The 24,199-nt window shown below is 41.1% G+C and overlaps 5 protein-coding genes across 5 annotated transcripts; 4 read left to right on the forward strand and 1 right to left on the reverse strand.

Moving 5' to 3' along the window:
- Positions 1-1,300: 1,300 nt before the first annotated feature.
- Positions 1,301-4,287, forward strand: LOC121972770. The gene is made up of 5 exons (XM_042524406.1): positions 1,301-1,541; positions 2,642-2,761; positions 3,199-3,223; positions 3,470-3,738; positions 3,937-4,287. The coding sequence occupies exons 2-4, from the start codon at positions 2,696-2,698 to the stop codon at positions 3,730-3,732; spliced, it is 354 nt and encodes a 117-aa protein (XP_042380340.1). The 5' UTR covers positions 1,301-1,541; positions 2,642-2,695; the 3' UTR covers positions 3,733-3,738; positions 3,937-4,287.
- Positions 4,288-11,321: 7,034 nt separating this feature from the next.
- Positions 11,322-11,922, forward strand: LOC121973649. Its single transcript, XM_042525039.1, has 2 exons — positions 11,322-11,407; positions 11,510-11,922. The coding sequence occupies exons 1-2, from the start codon at positions 11,326-11,328 to the stop codon at positions 11,731-11,733; spliced, it is 306 nt and encodes a 101-aa protein (XP_042380973.1). The 5' UTR covers positions 11,322-11,325; the 3' UTR covers positions 11,734-11,922.
- Positions 11,923-12,583: 661 nt separating this feature from the next.
- LOC121973650 lies at positions 12,584-16,069 on the forward strand. Its single transcript, XM_042525040.1, has 2 exons — positions 12,584-15,437; positions 15,550-16,069. Exons 1-2 carry the CDS (start codon positions 14,870-14,872, stop codon positions 15,858-15,860), a joined length of 879 nt encoding a protein of 292 aa, XP_042380974.1. The 5' UTR covers positions 12,584-14,869; the 3' UTR covers positions 15,861-16,069.
- A 4,495-nt stretch (positions 16,070-20,564) lies between these two features.
- Positions 20,565-21,306, forward strand: LOC121971079 (mitochondrial import receptor subunit TOM9-2-like). Its single transcript, XM_042522178.1, has one exon. It carries the CDS (start codon positions 20,606-20,608, stop codon positions 20,909-20,911), a length of 306 nt encoding a protein of 101 aa, XP_042378112.1. The 5' UTR covers positions 20,565-20,605; the 3' UTR covers positions 20,912-21,306.
- A 142-nt stretch (positions 21,307-21,448) lies between these two features.
- LOC121971078 (pentatricopeptide repeat-containing protein At3g12770-like) lies at positions 21,449-23,622 on the reverse strand. The gene is made up of 2 exons (XM_042522177.1): positions 21,803-23,622; positions 21,449-21,722 (listed from the first exon to the last, which is right to left on the reverse strand). Exons 1-2 carry the CDS (start codon positions 23,244-23,246, stop codon positions 21,673-21,675), a joined length of 1,494 nt encoding a protein of 497 aa, XP_042378111.1. The 5' UTR covers positions 23,247-23,622; the 3' UTR covers positions 21,449-21,672.
- Positions 23,623-24,199: the final 577 nt, after the last annotated feature.

A 24,199-nucleotide genomic window follows, 5' to 3' on the forward strand; every position in this document is an offset into this window, starting at 1 on the left:
TGGTGTTTGTACAACCAGTTTAGTACTCAAACTGGGCCAGATTGTTTGCTGGTTTCAAGTTTGCAATGAGTAGGAAGTGTAAATTTACCATCTATCAACCTGTGTAGACTTAGAAATTTAATGCATTTATAAATTTAACACTATTTTCTTCTTAGTGCTTGCGGTGCCAATGCAATTCATCAATCAATCTCCCCTTCACATTTGCTTTTTATAGAAGGCCCAATGGAGATCTCAAAGGAGCAGATGAAGACTGTTTAAATTGTCATCCGATGAAATTGGCAGCCATGAATACATTGACAGTTCTTCATCGTCCATTCCTCTATTCTATGGGTGAAGATAAATAAATATTGTTTCTCTACTCGATCTGTGTTTGTTTCTTATCCTCAGTCAAACTGTGTATCCTGGAGAATTCCTTTGTCGCAATAAACAATCTTCTCTTACTTCTATTTGTTTTCCTATTGCACATTTAGGATTCCCTTTAGTACATATAACCATTCATTCTGAATCCATTTTCAAAAAAAACTTAAAAGCTAGTCAGTCAATATATTGATCTGCAATGTATTAAATTGCTAATTCATCACAATTCAAGCGAGTGAAACATACAAATGATTCAAGAAACCAAACTATGTTCCGATGAACAACATTTTCAGACTGCTATTGCGGCAACAATTTCAATAAACAAACAGTTTCAACTCCAAAGACATCAGATTGCATCAATCAAACACTTGAAAAGACATAAAACTCCATATAACATTTTGTCAAGCATGGATAACACAAGTATAATGTAGGATGAGAATAGTTTGCAACCAATTTCTAGAAGAAATAATTACATTTTTCTCATGGGAATTTTATCAAATAACACAAGTATATTGTACAAGTTTGCAAGCAACTTTCCTCATGGGAATTTTATCAAACAAGTGAAATGCAAATTCAAAAGTATCTATGATGAACGAAAACTAAGATGAGACCTGAGGAGATGGAGGCTTCTTCAAGGAGCAAGAAGATTTGAACGCCTCGATCTGCGCCTGGCACTTGACGTAATCGCCCTTGTTTTCCTCCAAGCACTTCTTCAGCGCCTCCACATCGCAAGGAGACGGCCTCTTGGAATCGCTTGAGAGCTTGTCATCCCTGCTGCGATCCATATCGGCCGTCCCCCATCAACTCCCTTTGTGTTCTTATACGACGAAAGTCGGGTCGGATTTAACCAGGTGATCCGCGCTACCCGCTAATAATAAGTTATTATTAGTCGGTTCAGTTTTGTCAGTGGGGATTTAGTCGGGTTCGGATTTATAGATAACCCGTATCGTGTATCCGAAATCTATTAGGGTTTAGAAAAACGAACACGGTGCTTCTCCGGTTCTCCTTCTCTCTCCGCCGCCGTCTACTCCTCCGCTTTCCTCCGACAGCGCCTCCTCCCTCCGTTTGCATCAACGTCGAGCCGACCAGTTTACAGGGCCGTACAACCTCTGGTGAAGCTCGTAGTACGTGCATCCCCTCATCCTCTCTTCTGCGTGCGTCTAAGATCATCGGAGGAAGGAGAGGTGTGTTTTCTAACCTAGTTTACTTGATACAAAGTCGTTTTTTTGGTCTTCTCCTATTTATACTGCCGCTCACATCTCCTCTTCGTCTTCTTCGAGAATACTCCGATGATCGCCGCTTTTCTAAGCTTTCCATCGAAGTTTTCTCTCACCTCCTTCCTATCTGTGTGCTGATCTCCCGGTTCTGCGTCGACCAGTCGTCGCCTGCGTCCGCTTCGTATCGATCGATCTGTCAGCGTTACCAGTTGTCTGGGTTCGGACACGTTGAGGTTCTGGTAGATAATGGCCAGATTCGTCAGCGTTAACAGTCGTCGTATATCTGAAATCTATTAGGGTTTAGAAACACGAATACAGGGAACTTCTCCGGTTCTACCGCTCCCTCTGGCGCCGTCTACTCCTTGTCATTCCTCCTACAGCACCTCCCTCTATTGGCAAAAACGTCGTGTCGACCAGTTTCCAGGGCCGTCCAACCGCTGGTGAAGCTCGTAGTAGGTGCATCTCCTCATCCTCTTCTCTGTGCGTAGCTCCTGCAGCCTAACGCTAAAACGTCTAAGATCATAGGAGGGAGGAGGCGTGTTTTCTAACCTACTTAATTAGATAATACAAAGTCCATGTGATAAAAGATTCATAAACAAACTAAAAAGCATCATCAGCTTGTTCTATATTGGGGCGATGGTGTCTTCTAGTGGTTCTTACCTTCAAGCTTGTATTTGGTGCGGTCTGGATTGGCCTGTATACTTTTATTTGTTTAGACATATTACTGCCTCGCTAACTATTATATCTGTGTTTTTGTAAGGTAATTTTCCCTCTCATTGAATCTTAGATGGACATTTTTCCTTCTATTGAACAAAAAAAATGTGGTGTTGTTTAATACTTATCTATTTCTTTTGTTTAATCCATAATATCATTTTTACCTAAAATGATAATGCTTCACTATTCAAATCAATATAACTAAGGTAGGTTTGAGTAGGGCTATCGTTGCTTGTGCTTAATTATGTTTTTCCTTTACAATCCCTAATTGGTGTACTAACAGACAAATCAGGCTCTTTATTTGGATAATTAAGATGCTACTGTCTAATACAATGATGCCATAATCTGAGCAGGTCCTGACACATTATCGAGGGACTAAGAAGGGTCTGAGTTTATAAGAAAATAGGATGGGTACCGAACCAAATGCCAACAAGATACCAAAAGTGGTGAAACTTGACAAAGCACTGAAATTGGTAATGCATTTCGATATTGTCTTTGTTTATCATTAGGTTTATTTCTTAAGTTGTGATGCTTTGTCAATATTCAGTTTATTGTTGGTTGTTAAAATATTAGTGTGATATTTAGAGGCATGGACCAAGCTCTGAAGACTAATAAATGAGATATAGGATCTTGAAAAATAATGTATATCCACATATTTTAATAACAATCTGCAAACATATCTCTATTCTGTTGTGATAAGTAAAAACATTGAACTCCATGATTCCATTAATTGCCTACTGGTTACCTTGTTACATTCTGGTTTGCATGTGAGCATATCACTCACATGACCTTTGTTTTTTTATATTATTCTTTTTCTTGTCTTTTGGATTATTGAAAATTGAGAAAGCTTAATCTAGAACTATGGGAAACCATATAACCATATTGATTCTAACGGAGATGTGGATTTCAGGCTGAAACATGGGTTAATAATATCAGTCCATGCCTCTAAATATCACACTAATATTTTAACAACCAACAATAAACTGAATATTGACAAAGCATCACAACTTAAGAAATAAACCTAATGATAAACAAAGACAATATCGAAATGCATTACCAATTTCAGTGCTTTGTCAAGTTTCACCACTTTTGGTATCTTGTTGGCATTTGGTTCGGTAATGTTGCGCAGCTATGCTTATTATTTGTCGGACACTATGTCACTATGAGACTTGGTTGATTAATATGCTTGTGTAGGTTGGGTCTGGGAGCTAAACTCGCACCAAAAGCTAAAGTAGCAGTTTCAGTCGATCAAGCAGAGAGGAGATTGCTTGGGAAGTTAAACTCTAAGAAGAAATTGTCTTCGGAAAATGTAGAGAACAATACCTCAGTTAAAGAGAATGTGTCCAGTGAGGAGGATGAACCAGAGAGCAGAACAAGAGCTTTTGTCAAAAAAAGATCGATACCACTTCCAGCAACTTTACAGTCTACCAAGAAGAGAAGATGACGCATGGTAACTCCTCATCTAGTCACTCATCCATTTCGGATCCTTTTGGAGATTTGCACTTGATGTTAGGATATTTGTTGCTTTTGTTGTTTGATCGAATGCGGTGTCATTCTCCTAAAAAAGCATGCCATTTTTATGCACTTATCGTTCTTGTTGCATTCATTTACTGATTTGAGTTCACATTCTATGCTTTGCATTTTGCAGTTTGGAGACCAACTAATGGGGAAAAAACGAGTAAAAACTTCCTACTGTGTAATCTTGCAAGCTTGCAGAGGTACCGCCTTGGCATGGGCATAATTTGTGTGTAAAGTTTTTTTGCACTTTGTTTATCTTATAACAAATGATTAATCAGGTCTAACGTCGAATCTGGGGCGAAACTTTGTTTATCTTAAGAAGTTTAGGGTTGTTGCACACTGATCTATAATATTCTGTGATTGCGTTCGCGAATTTGTTTGGTAAATTGGAGTTACTAATGGATTGTCTGCATAAGTGGAGGAATAAGACGAATGGGATCAAATTCACTTAATGGGGATGGTTAAATATAATTCCTTCAAAGGTCACGGCCTCTCTGCAGCTATTTATTTTTTATGCTTAATCTATGATCAAATACTTAGATTGGATCAAAGTTCCTTTCCAATCATTGTACATAAATGCCTTGCTTATGTTACATATTTTTTGAAAATGCTGTTTATTAAGTCATTTGATTCGATGAATCAGTTTGAAGGATAAAAAAAGTATCAACTCCATATATTTTTTTGATAAGTAATCATCGTGTCTAAATGTCTTATCATTTTTGACAAGTAGTCATCATCTACTCTTTGATTATTATTTTTAAAAAAATAGCTTGCATTTAAAAAAAATAAAATTAAGCTATTAATAATTTTTTTAAAATTAAACATTTTTTTTTAAAAAATACCATAGTTGTGTTTCTTAACCAAGAATTTAATTCCAAAGCACAAATGATGGATATTTTAACCCCCCAAAAAATCATATACAACATTAGCATCTACTAGCCAATATAATAAGAAAATTGTTTAATTTTATGACCATTCGTGCGAACGCATTAAGGAACAATTAGCGGCTAATTGCCTACCATTCGTGCCTCACGGGGTTATTTGGAGCGGTTAGTGCATTGAAGTTTGTCACTTGAGAGCGTGGGTTCGAATCGCAGAGTAGTCAGGGCGTAATTATCTGGTCCCTGTGTACCTCTTCCCACTATGCATTAACTTTTCTATCTCGTCCTTGTGTGCCTCTTCCCATTACGCACTAACTTCTCCAGGGGCGAGCGATATCGCCTTTTGCCACTTTTCTTTTTTTTGTCATTTTTTTTTTCACTTCTCCAATGTATACTCCCGCTCACATCCGTCTTCTTCGAGAATGCTCCGTTGATCGCCGCTTTTCTAGGTTTCACATCGAACTTCTCTCACATTGTCCCTATCCCCTCGATGATCCGTTCGGCACCGCCCTCGTCTTCTGTATGCTGATCTCCCGGTTGTGCATAGACCAGGCGTCGCCGGCCTCCGCTTCGCTTCATATCGATCGATTCGTTCCGTTAGTGTTACCCGTCGTCTGGGTTCGGACACGTTGAGATTCTCGTAAATACTGGTCAGATCGTCGTTTTAAGACCCTCGGAATCGCCTCTATCGTTTCTGGGATAGTTGAATTCGGTAAGCGACTGAGTTCCTATCATTCGTTTTGAAGAAATTTACTTGAAATATTAAAATTAGTTATGCCATTTTATCACTATATGCTGTTAGATGTCGGATTCATATACGGGTGCCAAATTGGATTGCTAGTTTGTGGCCAATGCGCTGGTTGTGTTTGATGCATCCTTTGTTTGTTGTTACTAATTTCATGGCTTCTGTTGATATGGATCTTTAAATATTCATTAACCTGATATTTTTAGTTGGCTATAACTATAAGCTGAATCTAGTAGACTTTGGATGTTATCTAGGATATCTAGTTGCCTTAGAATGTTAAGGGTGTGTTTGGTTGCGCGTTTTCTATTTTCATTTTCTGAAACACATGTGTTTTTTAGAAAATAGAAAATGACTTTTAGACATTCTTTATTTTTCCAGAAAATGCTACCTATTTTTTTAGAAAACAGACATGAAAAATGCAAAACAAACATCATTTTTTAGAAACGTGCATTTTCCATAAAATGAAAATGGAAAACACACAAATCAAACACACCCTAATTTTCTAGAGATTTCAATTTTTTGAATCGTACCTGTGATGTAAGAGAACACTGGTATGACAACTTCCAAGTTTCTTATGAGATTTCCGTTATGACCCATGATGGTTGAGATAGGTAATATTCCCCTTTTTGACCTTATGATCGTTTAATGTTTGCATATATGATGTGTATATTTATGTTTGATAGATATTGGTATTTATGATATTTATGATCGGTCTCTAACAAGTTAATTGGGAATGTTGGAGAAACCCAATATTATCAATTGAATACCATTGTCTAAGTCCCAATTAAACAACTTTCAAAATTTTTTAGCTCCATTCTCCACTCGCAATTCTCTAACCCTTGAGCATCATACAATCTCCATAAGTTCCATGTCCATATGCTCTATGAGCTCCACTTTGTCCTTGCCTCTGATTTACAATTTCCACAATTACCACGTCTACAAGTACCATGAGTTGCACTTGATTCATGTGTAGGTGCAGTGGAGGCCGGCAAGAGGGGGGTGAATTGCTGAAATCAAAAACAAACTATACCCTCCTCGGATTTCAACTCAGAAATAAAATCAGCAGTAAAATAATAGCAACTAAATTAAAGAGACAGAAAATAAATCAGAAACAGAATTTAACCTGGTTACAACCAAGAGGGTTGTTAATCCAGGGCGATAAAAAGCGCACTAACAAAAATCTCCTTCTCTGAAGGCGGAGAAGTCTTTTACACTTTTGGAAGCTCACTAGTTGCTTAGGAATTGCTTGAGTTGTATTGAATTCCTAGCTCCAGGGGCTTTTAAATAGCCTCTGGAAATCTGATCTCGAGGGTCCAAGGCGCCTCCAAGGGGTGAGCGGATAAAACTTTATCCGCAGCTTGAAATGGTCAGTTTGACCTGTTGAAGGCGCCTTCAACAAAGCTAAAGGCGCCTTCAAGCTGGAGGCGCCTCCAAGCTGGCAGCTCGAATTCCAACTTGCTTTCTTCAGCTTCCGACGCTCCGTTCTTTTGAGTGATTTCGGGCAACCGAAATAGGGCTCACCCGAACTCAATTCCCGGCCTTCTCCTCGAGCAGGCTTCCGTCCGGCTTCTCGTCCCTCGAACGCCGCGACGTTCTTCTCGCTCCACGGAGTACTCTTCCCAGCTCTCTCGTCCTTCGGACGCACCGAGCCCGTCGGCTCCCTTCCCGTGCCATCCTTCTCGCTAGCTGCGTCTTCCGCTCGACTTCCTGTGCTCCTAAGCTCCTGCACACTCAGACACAGGGATCAAAAATAGTTTAGAAAAATAATTTTAAAGAAACAGACACAAAAAAATAATTTTAAAGAAAAATTACTAAACTAACATATTTAAGCATAAATTTGCAATAAATAAAATTGCAACACAGTTTAGAAATTTTTTTTAATTTTTAATTTTCCTAACTCCCCCTAAACTTGTACCTTTCTCTCCCCCTTTGATCACAGCAAAAATAGAGTACCAATAATAGAGAATATTAAACAAAATATTAAGGTAGAAAAAATTCTGAGTAAAAATTTCTAAGTTAAATTGGATTTAGAAAAATTTTCTAAGCAAAAATAAATTTTTAGAATTTTACAAAAAAAATTTCTAAGTTAAACTGAATTTTCCAAAAAAAATTTTTAAGTCATTTAATTAAAAAAAATTCTAAGTAAACTAAATTTTTGAATGTTCTAAAAAAAATTTTAAAATGAAGTTTTTTAGAATTTCTCCAGGAAAAAATTTCCAACAAAAAAAAAAATTTAAGTTAGAATTTTCAAGAAAAATTTCTAAGTAAAAGAAATTTTGGTTTATTTAAAAAATGTTTGATAAACTTTCAAAGCATTATTTAATTCTAGTTTTAATGCTTTTTCAGAAAGTTAATTAAACATTTTATTTCAATATTTCAGCTTCCAGGTCATGGCGAGGCACTAGGCTTTCTTGGTTATTGGAGCAACAACCACTTCCTTAGACAAAGCTTCCATAAAGAATTTCAATGTTTAATTTTCTCACTGTAAGCTTTTAATTAAAAGTGAAATTTAACCTAACAAAGATTTTGGAACCCAATAAAGGTTCCTTTCTGCAGGGTTGGTCAAAAACTTGGGCACTTTTCTAAGTTGACCCTGGTGTTTTCTAATGTACCAATTTAATTTTCCATAAGTTCTTAATTTTGATTTAGGAAATTTATTTAAGCATGCATCAGATTTCAATTTTTCAATTTCTAATTTTAATTTATCATTTTCTGATTTTATATTATCGTACATCTCAAGTGGGCATGCTTTTGCTAATTTCTTTTTCAATTCTTTATTTTCTTTTTCTAATTCGAATAAGTCTTTAGAAAGCGATTTAATAAATCGAAAAGACTGAGTCGGGGTTAGATTTCGTACCTGACTTACCTGACTCGGTGAGGTTCCCCCTTCACTGCAGCTTTCCTCTTCTGATGTTCCTCCCCCTTCATCGATGCTCATCTCTGAGCTAGACGTTTCTTCTGGCTGATGGTTGGCCATCAGTGCTCTTCCCGAGAATTCTTCCACGTCTGATTCGGAGGATGAGTCTGACCAAGTGGCCTTTAGGTTCTTGTATTTGGAGGAATCTGGTTTCTTGTACTTGGTCTTTGCCTTCTCCTTTTGCTTGCTCTTCAATTTCAGGCAATCATCCTTGATGTGCCCTTCTTCATTGCAGTTGTAGCAACGAGTCATTCTTCTTTTTCTCTCATGCCTCTACGATCTAAATTTGTTAGATTTAAAAAATTTATTGAAGCGTCTTACCAGTAGTGCCGCTTCTAATTCGTCAATCAAGGCTTCGGAGTCAGAACTGTTTATTTTTGCCTTTAAGGCAATGTTCTGACTGGTCTTCTCTACTCCATTGGGCTTTGAAACTCGAGATTCGTGAAGTTCAAAAGTGGAAAACAGTTGTTCTAGAGTACTTACCTCGAAGTCCTTAGAGATGTAGTACGCATCTACTAAGGAGGCCCACTCTGGAGTTCTGGGGAAGGCGTTGAGCGCGTATCGGATCGAGTCCCAGTTCGTTACTTCTTCTCCAAGATTGGTTAGTTGCGTGATCAGCTCTTTGATCCTTGCTTGGAGTTGCGCTACCTTCTCGCCTTGGTTCATCCGGAGGTTTGTCAACTGGATCTGGAGGATGTCGCGCCTCGCTAGCTTTGCTTCGGAGGTACCTTCATGAAGCTCCAGGAATTTTTCCCAGAGATCTTTCGTAGAGTCGTAGCTTCCGATTCGATTTACCTCCTGAGGTGGCAGTACACTAAGTAGATGGAACTCAGCCTTTCCGTTGGCGACGAAATCGGCTTGCTCCTTCTTGCTTCATGTGTTTTCTTCTTTATCTTTCGGCGATGCAAAACCATATTTCATTGTAATAAGAATATCAAAATCCGTTTTAAAAAATACCTCCATTTTGCGCTTCCATGTGGCGAAGTCTCCGTCGAACTTTGGGGGATGGATGTTTGCTCCGGCCATCGTCTTGATCGTAGTGCTTCAGTTGGCGGTTAGTCCTTCTGAGGTGATCAGACTCTGATACCAATTGTAGGTGCAGCGGAGGCCGGCAAGAGGAGGGTGAATTGCTGAAATCAAAAACAAACTATACCTTCCTTGGATTTCAACTAAAAAAAAAAGCAGCAGTAAAATAATAGCAACTAAATTAAGGAGACAGAAAATAAATCAGAAACAGAATTTAACCTGGTTACAACCAAGAGGGTTGTTAATCCAGGACGATGAAAAGCGCACTAACAAAAATCTCCTTCTCTGAAGGCGGAGAAGCCTTTTACACTTTTGGAAGCTCACTAGTTGCTTAGGAATTGCTTACAGTATTGATTGCTTGAGTTGTATTGAATTCCTAGCTTCAGGGGCCTTTAAATAGCCTCTGGAAATCTGATCTCGAGGGTCCAAGGCGCCTCCAATAGGGGTCCAAGGCGCCTCCAAGGGGTGAGCGGATAAAACTTTATCCGCAGCTCGAAACGGTCAGTTTGACCTGTTGAAGGCGCCTTCAACAAGGCTGAAGGCGCCTTCAAGCTGGAGGCACCTCCAAGCTGGCAGCTCGAATTCCAGCTTGCTTTCTTCAGCTTCCGACGCTCCGTTCTTTTAGGTGATTTCGGCCAACCAAAATAGGGCTCACCCGAACCCAATTCCCGGCCTTCTCCTCGAGCAGGCTTCCGTCCGGCTTCTCGTCCCTCGAACGTCGCGCACGTTCTTCTCGCTCCACCGGAGTACTCTTCTGCAGCTCTCTCGTCCTTCGGACGCACCGAGCCCGTCGGCTCCCTTCCCGTGTCATCCTTCTCGCTAGCTGCGTCTTCCGCTCGACTTCCTGTGCTCCTAAGCTCCTGCACACTCAGACACAGGGATCAAACACAAAACAGGACCTAACCAACTTGGTTGATTACATCAAAACTACCACGGGGTCCAACATCATGTCTCTAATCTTCATTATTATCATGTGCACTATCCAAGTACTTGTACACTTGGTATATGTATCAAAAAATAAAATACATTTGACTTAAAACCACATTGCCAACACATCATATTGGTCTAATTCAGACACCAACACCCAAGTAACATAGGTGACAATGTTAGGGTATTGATAAGTATGATAATATGTATTGATAAATTGGAACACTATAAAGAGAAGAGAGTTTTTTTTTAAACAAAACTATGTATTCTTTTTTGTGGTCCAAGGTCTGAGGGCGTTTTTTTTTCTTAACATTTTGCTGGCTGAATCATTTGTTGGGCTAATAGATGGTATTCTTTTATTTTTCATGAGTAAAATTAATTAAATGTTAAAATAAATTAGTCAACACAGTTTTAAAAAATTCAGAAGAGGCTGTAATTATATTGGGTTATGTTATGATATTATTAGTATGAATTGTCTGACTTGATTATTTGGATGGGCTAGGTGGTAGTTCTAAAGCTCTATAGGATTTATGAATTGCTATGATTAATTTTATACATTATATGTTAGATTAAATACTTTTTCATATGGATTGCTTATTTTTTTATTTATAGTTTGTACAGCTTTTATTTGATTTTTTTGGTGCTTGTTAATGTATGATTCACTTTTTAAATATGGACAGTGTATGCACCAATGTTTCACATTTTCTGCCATGACTTGACTATTCAACACATGCATCTGTTTTTGAAAACATTAATTCCAATTTGTCTTCATACGTCCATCTAGCTTTGTATCACACTGCTGGGATTTGTTTGCTGAACAAGATTTGTTTATTTAGTGTTTGCTTGACTTTTTGGTGGGTAAATATTTTTTTTTCTCAGGCTGTGTTGATTAATTAGATTCTTGGACTTCATTGGTCTAAGTATAATTGTATTCTTTTATGACCAGAAAGGTAAAAAAACAAATCTTGCTAAGATTTGTGTTTTTGTTGCCAAATATATGAGCTTGTGATATCATTTAATCAGATGAAGCCAGATAAGGAAGGGCAGGATTCACCTAGCACTTTCATCAGACAAGCAATTGGGAAGGATCCATTGTCTAGAACTGGTGATCATCTGGTCCAATGGTTAAATATACTCTGTTCATAATACCAGCACTAATGTTTCTGGTTTCAAACTCCTTAAGGTTTAAAGTTGAAAAATTGTGCAGGTGGAAAGCAGATCCCTTTTGAACTATGGAAGGGTGAGCCTACTGATGTGAATGAGGCTAAGGAACCTAGTTGTTCTTCAAATGACAATGAATATGCATTTAAGGGAACAAAAGCATCATCTGAACAAATGCAAGCACTTAGATTTCTTGAAGCTATTTTAGCCTTTGCTCAAGCTGCTGCAAGAGCGAATGGTGAGCCTGAAAAATGTATGTCAACTCTCTAAAACAGGTATTTGAGATGTAACTAGGAGTAGGTTTTGAAGTCTGGCAAAAACAAAGAGTTTGGTCCCAAGTTAATAAATGTGCATTTTCTTCTTTTGCCGGATATTCCAGGATGGCCTTTTCTTTCATCACCTAAGGTTCAGTTTCAGAAGTGTGAAAAATGTTCTAGAGTGTTCTGCTCTACAATAAATTATAGAAGGCACATACTTGTGCATAGGCGCTCCCTAAACATTGATAAGGTCTTTACCCTTTGAACTTCTTTATTTTAAGTTGCATCTTCATTTTAAATTTTCGTTTATCTACTTTAGTAGGACAATAGATGTCCATTCCTTTTTCCTTTATGAGCTAAAGATATGTACATAAGTACAAGACCTGCTCTGGTGATACCATTATGTGAATAAAATCTTTCTTCTCTGGTTTCCCTGTTGTTCGAAATTATAAATTACAACTGTATTTGAATTACTGCCCACAGTGTTTTATAAGTTCGCATCACTTTTTCCAAAGGTGCCTGTTATTTGCCTGAGTAAATTGTTCAAATTTTCACTATTCTTCCTGCCTTATTTTGTGGACATACTAGAAATGGACACGTGATTCCTATACTTTAAGGTTTGAACTTCATTGAAGAAAAAAAAATCTATATTCTCATCAACTTTAAATGATTATGCTATTTATATATTTTTATGACTATTTCCTCACTTGATTTCATTTGGGTAACTATTCCTTGGCATTTGTAGGATTTTCCGAAGAATAGGGATTGTCTGGCCAACATATTTGCGGCGTGAAGGTAATCAGGTCGGCTTTGTACTTCTTCAGGTCCAGCTGAGGTGGTAGTCCGACTTGCCACTGGGTTCGAAAGCTTGGCCGCTCAGGGAGTCTCGAGTAGAAGAAGTACTCCTTCCAGTGTTTATTTGAAGTGGATATCTTTTCAAAAAATATCAAACCGATCCGAGATTGAAAGAGATAAGTTCCCAGCTCGGATCGCTTGGGGTAGTAGAAGTAATGAAAGACTTGCGGGGTTAAAGGGATGCTGTGCAGCTGGAATAGGATGACAGCGCCGCACAGCAGATGAAAGGAGTTCGGGACGAGTTGTGGAAGAGGGACGCAAAAGTAATTACAAACTTCAATAATAAAGGGGTGAATGGGAAACCGCAGGCCGACAACAAACTGGTCTCGGAACAAGCAGAAGGTGTCGGTCAGCGGGTAATTTGGCCGATCGGCCGAAGAAGCCAAAATCACCTCATGATTATAAGGAATTTCAAAGGTGTTCCTAAGGGATTCAGCGTCACCCTCATCGAACCTGGTCTCCATGGTGGAGTACCAGAGCCTCTAGTTGAGGGGTTCGACTGCTGTGAAGAACTGGCCATTGCCGGAGAAAGGGGAGAAAACGAGAAGTTCCGCGGAAAGGTCGCCAGAGAAACACAAAACAGACGTCGGGCTGGGGCGTGGGACAAGAGGAACAAGATCGCTAAAGATTAAACGGCAGGAAGGGTCAAAAAGGCTTACAGAAAGAGGTTGTCGGGGAAGAAGACGAACGGTTGCCGAAGCACTGGTCGCGCAAAGTCACCGGCAGTTGCTGAGAAGGAAGATGCAAAGTGAAGACGGAGGCGGTGTTGCGGCTTTATAAAGATCAGCTCGGCCGACTGGAGCCGTCGGATTTAGGTCACGGGAATTGAAACACAAATCCAGCCCTCGAATTCAAACCACTAAACATCACATCAGTAGCTGTCACCTCAAATGTACGACAACTGCGGCGGCGACACATGGCATACTCCTACAAGATAGCATTTAATGGGTGACATTATTAGGCGTGGGTGCGTACTCGGCCTTAATGGAGGAGATTTGCACGAATTCCAAGGAGATTCCAGCTACGTCAACATTTGACCACGCGGTCCGGGCCCATCCAAAGACGCCGAAGGAAAAACCTCCCAAGTGCAAGCCATCGGATCGCCGAGCGGCCCAGAAGATCAGTCTTGCACGGACTGGTCAGGGTCCAACTAGCATCATGGTCGATCGGCCAACCGATCTCCAGACTATTTCTCCAGTCAGTCGGACTTACAACCTCCTTCGACTAGACTTGAGGGGGAGGCACGTGATCCGGGGGTAAGGTGGGGCCTCGCCCCACAGGAGGTCAACACCACGTGGAAGGTCAAAGTCAAGGCAGTCAACGCCCCCGAGCTAGCGTCCGACCGGGCGACCCCATCAGCCGATCGGGACCCCTCCTTGGCCGGTCCGACGTTATCACAACTCGGTCTCGCATCGAGCTTCCGACGCTCAAAGACCCAGCATCACCAAAGCAGGCGCCGAGCGGCTGGGCATGTGCCGAGTGACTTGCCATGTGCTAGGAGGACATCCGGATCAGCCAAAGATCGGATCACAGCCAGCGAAGCGGAAACACGACCCGGCAAGCCTAGACAGTGGAAGTAGCCGAACGGTCACCCCGCTTGGCCTAGACAGCGGAAGTAGCCGAGCGGTCATCCGCTCGGCCCACTAGCAGGCAAAAGCAGGATCGACTGATATCCTCCTCGAGACCTGTGCCGCCGACAAACAGCATGGTCGGCGGCATGATCATGTATGATCCGGCAGAGAATCGTACAACGGAAGTTTCCACTGGCTTGTCAGGATATGCTCGGATCATTGAGGTATGACGTCAGAGGTACTTTTTCTGACATGTCCTTTCAAGGAAGACTTTGAGAAGCGTGCACGCTCGCTCTTGGGGTCCTATATAAGGAGCCCCAAGCTTCGTCAGAGGTATGTATAATCTCTACTGTAGCTCCAGCTACACTGTCATTTTGCTTCCCCGTTTCTTCTATATCCCGGTGTCTGACTTGAGCGTCGGAGGGTCATCGCCGGGGAACCCTTCCCTGGCCTGGCACTGACGTCTTATGGTTGCAGGTCCCGCCAACCAGGAGTTCATCAGCGCTCAACAGGAGCGCCACACCCCCAGTTGCCATTGCCTCGACTCTCGGATAGGATCACTGAAAAAAAATGATTCCCCTCATTCAGATTTCAATACTACAAAGAGAGAAAATGAAGACCATCATCCTGTGGAACTTAATGAATCTCTAGGCCCTACTGCAGCAATTGATGTTAGAATGGATACCGAAGTTGCTGATTGTAATATTGTTCAAGATCAGATGAATGATGAATCCCAGGCATTCTTTTTTGACCCAGTATAAATCAAAAAGAACCATTCGAAATGGGCATACAGTTCAGTTCCCTGGAGCAAAACCTTCAGTTTCAATGAGGTATGGCCCTTACAAGGACCTGAAGGCCACCTCATCGGCCTTCGATAAGATTTGGACACAGAAAAATAAACATGAAGAGGCACCATATGACAGAATTGATAGGATTCATCAAGATCAGTCAGTCAATCCTGATAGTTCTGAAGTTATAATTGGCTCTATTCTTGTAGCACTTGGAAGTGGCGATAGAACTAGAAGTAAGCCAGACAAGTTTCATGCTAAACAGCACCCCCCAAACAGGATGCTGTGGAAACCTGCGGGCCTCCATGATAACAGGAGTGCTACGAGCAGTGTGTCAAATACAAGGAAAGAAAACTTTTCTCCACGTGAAGAATTCACCGATCCAGTTCCTGCTGATGAGACCAATTTCTCTCCAGATGGGTGGATGGACAGTACTTCTGAGGCACAGCAGGATTTTTTAATTTTATTCTCAAGCAAAATTGCAGATTCTTTTCTCGGACAGCGTAAGAGTCTTTCCCCCACTAATTAATCCTGTTCTTTTCTACTCGGCAATATCTTAATTAACTAGTCTCGATGATGCATCTTAAACTTGATTTACCTTTGTTTTTTATGCAGGATGGAAGGAGGCTATTGTAGCCAATCATGTGAGGCTAGTTTTACCATTTGAAGTTGAAGTATCTGATGATTATGATACTGCTGAAAACGGCCACTACGAGATAATGCCTGAAAAACCATGTGCATCAAATGGCATGGAGAAAGGGTACGATAGCTTTGTAGGTGGCAGATCCTGTAGCACAGAGAAAGCGTCGCGTAGAGCAGGCTCAATCGAGCCTTCAAATTCTTCCAAGCACAAATTTAAAACTAAGCCTGAAAAGAATAGCAAACTAAAATATGTTACCAAAACAAACACACAATGCCATGGGTGAGTGACTAGATGACGTGGAAAATTAGTTTAGTGTCATTGTAAGATGTAGGCTACGTGCACAAACTGCAGTTTTATCAGAGTTCTTCTGTTCATTTCACACTGATGGTGAATCCAAATTCTTGAAGTATCTTTGCTCCGGTATGTCACTATTGCCTTTTCCTTGTTAATCTAGAACACTTGGCTGCAATTTGTTATGTCGCCAAGTCGATAATTCTGCACGTTTAAGGTAATTCAAAGCTGTATCATAATAAAACATTCTGATCTTTCATAATTATTAATGTTCGTTTATGTTGGATTCTTCCATTTCTTTTACCCTCTTGATCAACTGCAATCTGAAACGTCGAAGGGAATCCAAATAATATGATGCTGTTACATAGGAATTCGTGAAAGGTTCTCTTCGTATATTTTCATATGAGAGCATCTGAGAGCATGATGACTCTGCTTGTTGACGCAATTGGTATCTGATTGCTCCAAATTTTAATAGGTCTTGGGTTAATTTTTAATAGATGTTAAATATTTTGTTAGGTATTTAATTTTCTCTATACAAAATGATCGTCGTGTTAGGGTAAAATATCCCCCTTTTTATGTGATTTACCTTTTTTTATTTTAATGTGGAGTTGATATGACCTACCTTTTGTATGGGAGAGTTCAGCACTTAACGAGGTATTTTGCATAGGGGAGACTAAGCAACCATGTGACCCCAAGGTATTTGTAATTGTAAGCCCCATTTTATTTTATTGTAATTGTAATTGTAATGGATTTGAGTTTTCAAGGCTCATTATTCCTCCTCCATTTTTGTCTTTTGGGTTTTTAGAATTTTTCTAGAATTCAATAATACAAGTTCATTGTAATCATATCAATAATTCAATATTATTGATACGGCAAGAACACTTGCTCGCTATTATAATAACATAAAATTGATTTGTAGACTTTACGTGGAACTCTTCATTCTCCTTATTTCCATTAACTAGAAATAACTCATATGACCATATCAAACTTTATTTGTCAATACATTGTTTGATCACATCAAAATTTATTCACATTGAATTTGACTTTCTTAATGGGAAATAGGGAAACAAATACTTGTATGACCTTCAATGGTTCATGGATACAAATAGTCATGGATCCATAACTTTTTATGATTTAAGACGATGCTCGTCCTTTATGTTGGTGCAATATCCCTAGGTCAAGGCTGACCTGATTGACTAAGCTTAAGTTTTGATATTTGGGCTTCGATATTTGACAATACATGGAGATTGCAGATGCAATCATCCGATTGGAGAGATTGTTGATATAATTCTCCTCTGGTCAATGACTAACCAGTTAGATGTGAAGAACAATCAAATAAGTCAAACGGTTGATCGAATACTTGACTGGGAAAGTCCTAACTGGAGGTTAGGCAAGGGAAAATCCTGGTGAGTGAAGTCAGGTGAAAGACCTAGTGAGTGAAGCTAGGTAGTTAGAAAATCTTGGTGAGTGAAGGCAGGTGAAAGACCTAGTAAGTGAAGCTAGGTAAGTGAAAGTCCCGATGAGTGAAGCCGGGTAGTAGGAAAATCCTAGTGAGTGAAGTCAGGTGAAAACCCTAATGAGTGAAGCTAGGTGAAAGTCTTGGTAAGTGAAGCCAGATAAATGAAAAATCCTAGTGAGTGAATCTTAGCAGAAGGAAAGATCTGGTGAGTGAAGTCAGACACGTGGAGATCCAGGTGGGTTAAGGTTGACCGGACACTTGATGTTGGGAAGCCCAAGTAGGTCAAAGGATTGACCGGATACTTAGCATAAGGAAATTCAAATGAGTCAAGGTTGACTGGACATCTGGTGGAAGTCTAAGTGAGTCATAGAGGACCGGATACTTGACACGAGACGGTAAGTCCAAGTGAGTCAAGGTTGATTGGACACTTGGCACGAGGAGAAAAGTCCAAATGGGTCAAAGGTTGATCGGACACTTGGTGAAGAAGTCCCAACAGGTCAAGGTTGACCGGATTCTAGGCATAAGGAGTTCCAACAGGTCAAGGTTGACCGGATGCTAGATATAAGGAGTTCTAACAGGGCACGATTGACCAGATGTTGGAATTAGGGACCCTAAACTTGAATTAAGCAAGTCAAAAGGAAGTCAATCGATCAACTGATCGATTAAACTGTAGTTCAATTGATCAGTCGATTGATTGAAGGTGTGCTGCGAAGAAAGCTGGCTCAATCGATCGACAAATTGATTGGGAAGTGAAATAGCGAGCACATAATGCTCCCAATCGATCGACCGATCGATTGGGCTCCCTAATCGATTGGGGCAAGTTTTCTCGTGCAGACACGAGAGCACAGAAGAAGGCTGAATCGATCAGCCGATCGATTCAACCTCCCCAATCGATCAGCCGATTGATTGGGATGTGAACATTGTGCAAGTAGTGAGTGATGGACGACTGGGATGACACGGATCTGATGTGGCAATCGATTGGGAGCATGTCCAATTGATTGGGAGCCCTAGAAGCACGAAGGATATAGCCGTTGGTGAGCTTCTTCTCCGTAACTCTTCTTCCTGATCTTACTACGATTCTCTCCGACACTCACCGCCAGACTTCGAGCATGGAAGAGAAGTGTTGTTGCACTTTCCAAAGGGTCCAGAGGCGATCTACATCAACAAGATCAAGCAAGAGAAGGTTTTTATATACACTCGTGTATTTTCTTCTTATTTGAGTGTATCTTGTTGTGTGAGTCTTGTACGAGGTTTCTCCACCTTCGGTAGTTACCGAGAAGGAGTGTTTTCTTAGTGAAGAGTGCTCGTGTGTGTGGATCCTTGGATTAGTCACCTCATCTTGAGATGGATACCAAGTAAATCCTAGTGTTAACATTGCTTCAATTACATTTTGCTGTATATCATCATTAAGGAGCAAGCAATAAAGCGCAACGAGCTATTCCCCCCCCCCCCCCCCCCCCCCCCCCCCTATTCAGCTACAAATCGATCCTAACATTTTATTCTGGGCATACCCTTAATAGCCTCATATCATGATCAACTCCTTAATCATAGAACGTCAAAGCTAATTTTGATTAACATCCAATGAATCATGGTAAGAGTGTCTAGCAGCACCACCCCATGATTTCCTACGTATCACTGAATAGTGTTTGTAAGAACCAGTCGATTATGGTAACATACAGTCCAGTCCCTTCATATCATATATCCCAGTTAAATCTACAACCATTAGTACATCAAGGGTTGTTTATTGATTCGACAACTATATGATATATCCTATAGTGATATGACATGTGCAATTAGGAAACTCATTTCCTAAAGCTTACCTTATAGTATTACATAGGATATCCACACCTGTGGATGTGTGGTGCATCCCTGATTATAATACACTGACTCTTATATGTTTCATTATTACACCTCGCCCTTAGGATGTAGCGCAAACGGTGGACGTATGACATCTCTAGCGTAATGGTTAGGGGTTGATTCTTAAGAACTGACGATCTAAGGTTTACCCCATCATGCCCCTAACGTCCGTGTACTTGCATTTACCTCCTTTCATATCCATAGGACCGACACTAGGGGACTGTTGATGTAGCGGATCTACATTTTTTTCATTACTACACTCAATCTCACCATTTGATGACTCTAATAGAGTCGGTAAATGAGTCAAAGTATAGCCCCAACATATAGAGTCTCAGTGTTGTCTTGAGTCATAAGGATCAATCAAAAAATTATCCACTCGATAAATAACAACTACTTGGAAAGTCGTGAGAGATGTTCTATGAACTCATCATATGATTACCTATCTGTATGCTTAAACATCTCTATATCCTTACCAATGAAACATGGTATACTTCATCACAGATGCTAGCCTTTAGCTTAAGTGACCTTTATCTTTATTTATTAGGTGATCTAATTGATTAGGAACAAATTTAAAATATACAATGAAATATATCAATTTAAAATATACAATGAATATTGATATATTTCATGATGACCATTATATATATCACCATATTTTACTATAATATATTCAAAGATTTTATCTATATATCTAATATGGGTATAAAGATAAAGTAAATATAAAACTAATTCGAATTATATTAAAATAAAAATTTATTTATAATAGTCAATAAAGTCCTAATTAATAGTTGACTTTATAAGACACCTATTCTAATAATCATATAACCCTTTACAGGGGAGAGATCAATTACTCATGCGACACTATCATATAACTCTTTACAAGGGAGAGATCAATTACTCATGCGACACTTTACATTAAGGAGATCAAGCACCAACAATACATGAATTTAAATAACTCATTTTAAGTCAATAATATTTTTTTGTGTAAATTTTACTTTCGCAAATTTAATGATACCTTATTTTTCTTAATGAAAAAATTACAATTTTGGTATAAATAAAAACGGTATGCTAGAGGGAACATCTTTTGTACATTTACCCAGTCAGAGGCGCATTTTGGAAAATCTAAAGATGTAGAATATATTTGGAAAAGTTACAAACTTTGAAGTCTAAAGAGGGGCTATTTTGAGAAGTATAGTAGTATACCTTCAAAAGGGGGGCTATTTTGAGAAGTATAGTAGTTCAAAAGGGGGCCTAGTTTGAGAAATTTTGAAACTAGTTGACGTTTTCTGAGCATATCCAAACGTGGCCGGTGGTTCCGTAAATTTGCCTGTAAATTTCCTAGTATAAGGATACAAATCCACCTTGTTAAGGGTTAGCCTCACCTTCCCTCCGCTTCGAGCCGCCTTTCATTCTTTCTCAAAATGGCGTCTTCTTCCTCCTCAGCCCCGGGCGGCAGCGGCGATGGCGATGGAGTTCTGTCCCGCATATCGAGATCGGTGTCGCAGTCTGCGATCGTCGCGCGAGGCAGAGACGCCGCTGCTGAGGCGTCCACCGTAGCCAAGAAGCTCCTCCGCAGCACTGGAAAGGCCGCGTGGATAGCAGGAACGACATTCCTCGTGCTCGTCGTCCCCCTCATCATCGAGATGGACCGAGAGCAGCAAATCAACGATCTGGAGATGCAGCAGTCCGCCCTCCTCGGCGCCCCCCCGGCGACTCTGCCTTCCTAAAAGGGCACGCCTGAGACAGAAGCGATCCAACCCCATGCTTCGATTGGCTTTAAGGTAGTCGGATTTTGTTTGATGAGCCACAAATACTTCAGTTTTCTTTCATGTTGATTTGAATCATGTTTTGGATTTCATGGAGGGTGATCCCATTTGGTTGTTTTCAGTGACTCCTTCTGACGAACGTAGATTTAGGGTAAAAGATAGATGAATTTTGATGCTATCCTCCGATTACCTAAACAATTGATCTTGATTGGTGATTTGTTAATAATTAGCATTTGGGCGTCCTGTATTGTGCGGCAGTGAGTATACTGTTAGATGAAATTCTTGGCTCATCAAGAATAGAAGTGTTATTCTTAACAGATATGCTATCTACTAGTTTATCTTGCCCTTTTTGTGATTAACTTGCTCTTTTTTACCATCATTCTTCTTCCATTACAGTTTTTATGACTTAAAAACTGTCTTTGTTTTCAGATAGTGATTGATGCTGGATCTTTTTCTTTTTTTTTTGGCTACTTTGATCAAGTTCTTGGCATCCAAAACTTCTGCTGGAGTTTTTGATAGTGCTTGGATTCATTTTATTTTACTTCGAATCATCTTCTCTCAAAGAGGAGAAAGTCGTTCCGCAAAGCCAATATCTCGATTGTTTGAATATTGTCCTCGAATTGAACTAACGGCCATCGCTGTAGATGTCTGTGAACTCTAGCTTCATGTAGTACTTTAGAAGGCAATGCTTGCAGCAACCATTAAAAGATATTTGAGTCTTCTTATTGAGAAGGCATGGCCAAAAGATGCAGACATTCCAACACAAGGATATCTGATTCAGAGTAACAATCAAGATCAGTTATAATAGGATTGATGAATGTTTATTCATAGCATCTAACAATTTGCGGATACCGTTTACTTGGGGATTCACGGCATCTCCCTGATAGAAAATCTGCAATTTCCCGTCCGCATCAAGCCAACTGCACCCTGGTTTCTTCACCATGCCCAGTTTTCTCATCTTTGTTCTCAACTTGGCCACACAGTCCAATTGGCCAAGTGCTTCATGTATTCCGCAAAGAGCCACATAGTTGCTAGCATTCCTTTCCTCTAGTTCAAATAATCTAGACGAGGCGATCTCTCCGACCTTTATATTTCTGTGCATCACACAAGCACCTAATAGTGCTCCCCAAACACTAGAAGTTGGTTCCATGGGCATTGTCTGAATAATATCTAGAGCTTCTTTGATCCTTCCTGAACGACCTATAAGGTCCACTAGACACGCATAGTGCTCGACTCCAGGCTCCACACTGTGAACATCTTGCATGGATTCAAAGATCCTCATTCCCTGGCTCACAAGTCCAGAGTGACTGCAACTGGACAAGATCGAAGTGAATGTTATACGATTTGGCTTCATTCCTCGCTCTAGCATTTCTTGATACAGTCTCAGTGACTCGTAGCCGTCACCATGGGCACCGTAGCAAGAGATCAAAGTCGACCATGTAACCAAATTTTGCCGGCTCATTCTTGAGAAAACTTTCTGTGCATCACCCACACAGCCGCACTTAGCATACATATCAATCAGAGAATTGCCGATCGTGACATCGCAGTCAAACAACAAACACCGAGTAGCTCTACCGTGAACTTCCATCCCACTTCTCAAGTCTCCTTCCCTAGCACATGCACTCAAGATGCTTGGAATGGCCATGAAATCCTCCTCGACCTCGCATTTTGGCCTACGGCGATAAAGGGCCAGTGCTTCCGCTGAACATCCAAGCCTTGCATAACCTGAGACAATAGAATTCCACATAGCACTGTCCCTTCGAGGCATTGTTTCAAACAAGTAGCGAGCATCATCCAAGAGCCCACATTTCGCGTACATATCCATAATGGAGCTCCGGACGATGAAACAACCTTCGTGCCCGAGGCATATGGCCCAGTTGTGGAATGCCATGCCTCGAAAGTGATCTCTGACGGCGGCACAGACCTTGAAGAGAGATGGAAGCGTGAAGTGATCGGGAAGAAGGCCGGAGCGGAGAAGACTGCGGGGAAGAGAGAGGACCCCAAGTTGGTCGGCGAGGGGCCCCATTTGGGCGTAGGAGGAGAGGAGGATGTTCCAGGAATGCATGTTCCGTTGCGGCATCCGGTCGAACACCATGCGGGCGAGGTGGATGCCAGAGCAGCGGGCGTACATGAGGACGAGGTCGGTCTCGAGCGTGACGTGGGGGAGAAGGCCACGGGCGACGACCTGCGCGTGGGCTTCTCGCCCATCGCGCAGGCTCGACGAGGAAGCACTCTTTCTCAAGCACGACGAGAGGAAGGTCGACGACAGGCCGTCGGCGAGGCAACGGCGTGGCATCCCTGATTGTGGATACCAGCCACGGAGAATATCGCTAATAAATTAAAATTTTGAATTAATTGAATAAAATTTCTGAATTAAATTATTTTTTACTCGCAGCACCATAACATAACAGCTCCCCACAATAATACACCAGCAGAAGTAAACCAGAGCTGATTCCCTTTAATTAACTCCCTCCCCGTCAAGCAAATAGGCGGTGCATTTATCGCCCCCAACAGCATCCAATGCCTAGTCCATTTAGCCCTGGGCCCCACCTCTGCTCAAGGTATCCTATGAGCCGCCTTTCCCTGTTTACTTCTACAGCACCAGCAGACACAAATGCACCACCAAAAAGCTTCCTAAATATTTATCCAGCTAATTCCATCAAAAGGGGCCCTCCATCTTGTTTCGGGTCCGATAAGACGCAGATACATAAAAGAATATGCTTTCCGAGCACACCCCCCATCGCTTTGCCTCCCTTCCCTGTCGCCTTAGAAAGTTAGAATCAATAGAAGATGAGATACCTTCTTCGGATGGTCCCTCACACCATCTGCGTCCATCCATACAAAAGTAAAAAATCCTCCGTATAATGCCCGACGAAGTAACTATATGTGCTCTTGAACATAGATTGGTGTTTCATTTGTTGCTGTGCGTCATGTCAGACGCCTCTGCAGAGTCGAGGCCCATCCAAGTGACTGGCTCCCCTCCGCTAAGAGAAGAGCTGCAGGAGGTCAACGAAGGAGCACCGGAGGCTGCTGATCCCCACCACTCCTGCCGCACGCCGACTTCGGAAGAGAGCAAGCTACCGCCGGCGCCGCCGAACTGCCCGCCAGCGCCGAGGAAGCGGAAATGGAGGAGGCGGCGGCGGAGGCCCCCTCCGCCTCCACCGCCGCCGGAGCTCATCGCGGCGGAGACCCGACAGCTGGAGCAGCTGTTCAAGCGGAGAGATCGCGAGGTCGACGAGCCGACGACGA

Source organism: Zingiber officinale, chromosome 4A (genome assembly GCF_018446385.1).
Source record: "Zingiber officinale cultivar Zhangliang chromosome 4A, Zo_v1.1, whole genome shotgun sequence".
NCBI lineage: Eukaryota > Viridiplantae > Streptophyta > Magnoliopsida > Zingiberales > Zingiberaceae > Zingiber > Zingiber officinale.

Excerpts from the sequence above, each read along its gene's own strand:
- LOC121973650 (XM_042525040.1), top strand. The coding sequence starts at position 14,870 with ATGATGAATCCCAGGCATTCTTTTTTGACCCAGTATAAATCAAAAAGA. Across the intron at positions 15,438-15,549 it reads AGATTCTTTTCTCGGACAGC|GATGGAAGGAGGCTATTGTA; the intron begins GTAAGAGTCTTT and ends TTTTTTATGCAG.
- LOC121971078 (XM_042522177.1), bottom strand. The coding sequence starts at position 23,246 with ATGCCACGCCGTTGCCTCGCCGACGGCCTGTCGTCGACCTTCCTCTCG. Across the intron at positions 21,723-21,802 it reads CGTGAATCCCCAAGTAAACG|ATATCCTTGTGTTGGAATGT; the intron begins GTATCCGCAAAT and ends ACTCTGAATCAG.
- LOC121971079 (XM_042522178.1), top strand. The coding sequence starts at position 20,606 with ATGGCGTCTTCTTCCTCCTCAGCCCCGGGCGGCAGCGGCGATGGCGAT.
- LOC121972770 (XM_042524406.1), top strand. The coding sequence starts at position 2,696 with ATGGGTACCGAACCAAATGCCAACAAGATACCAAAAGTGGTGAAACTT. Across the intron at positions 2,762-3,198 it reads TTGACAAAGCACTGAAATTG|GCTGAAACATGGGTTAATAA; the intron begins GTAATGCATTTC and ends TGTGGATTTCAG. Across the intron at positions 3,224-3,469 it reads AACATGGGTTAATAATATCA|TATGCTTGTGTAGGTTGGGT; the intron begins GTCCATGCCTCT and ends TTGGTTGATTAA.
- LOC121973649 (XM_042525039.1), top strand. The coding sequence starts at position 11,326 with ATGAAGCCAGATAAGGAAGGGCAGGATTCACCTAGCACTTTCATCAGA. Across the intron at positions 11,408-11,509 it reads GGATCCATTGTCTAGAACTG|GTGGAAAGCAGATCCCTTTT; the intron begins GTGATCATCTGG and ends AAAATTGTGCAG.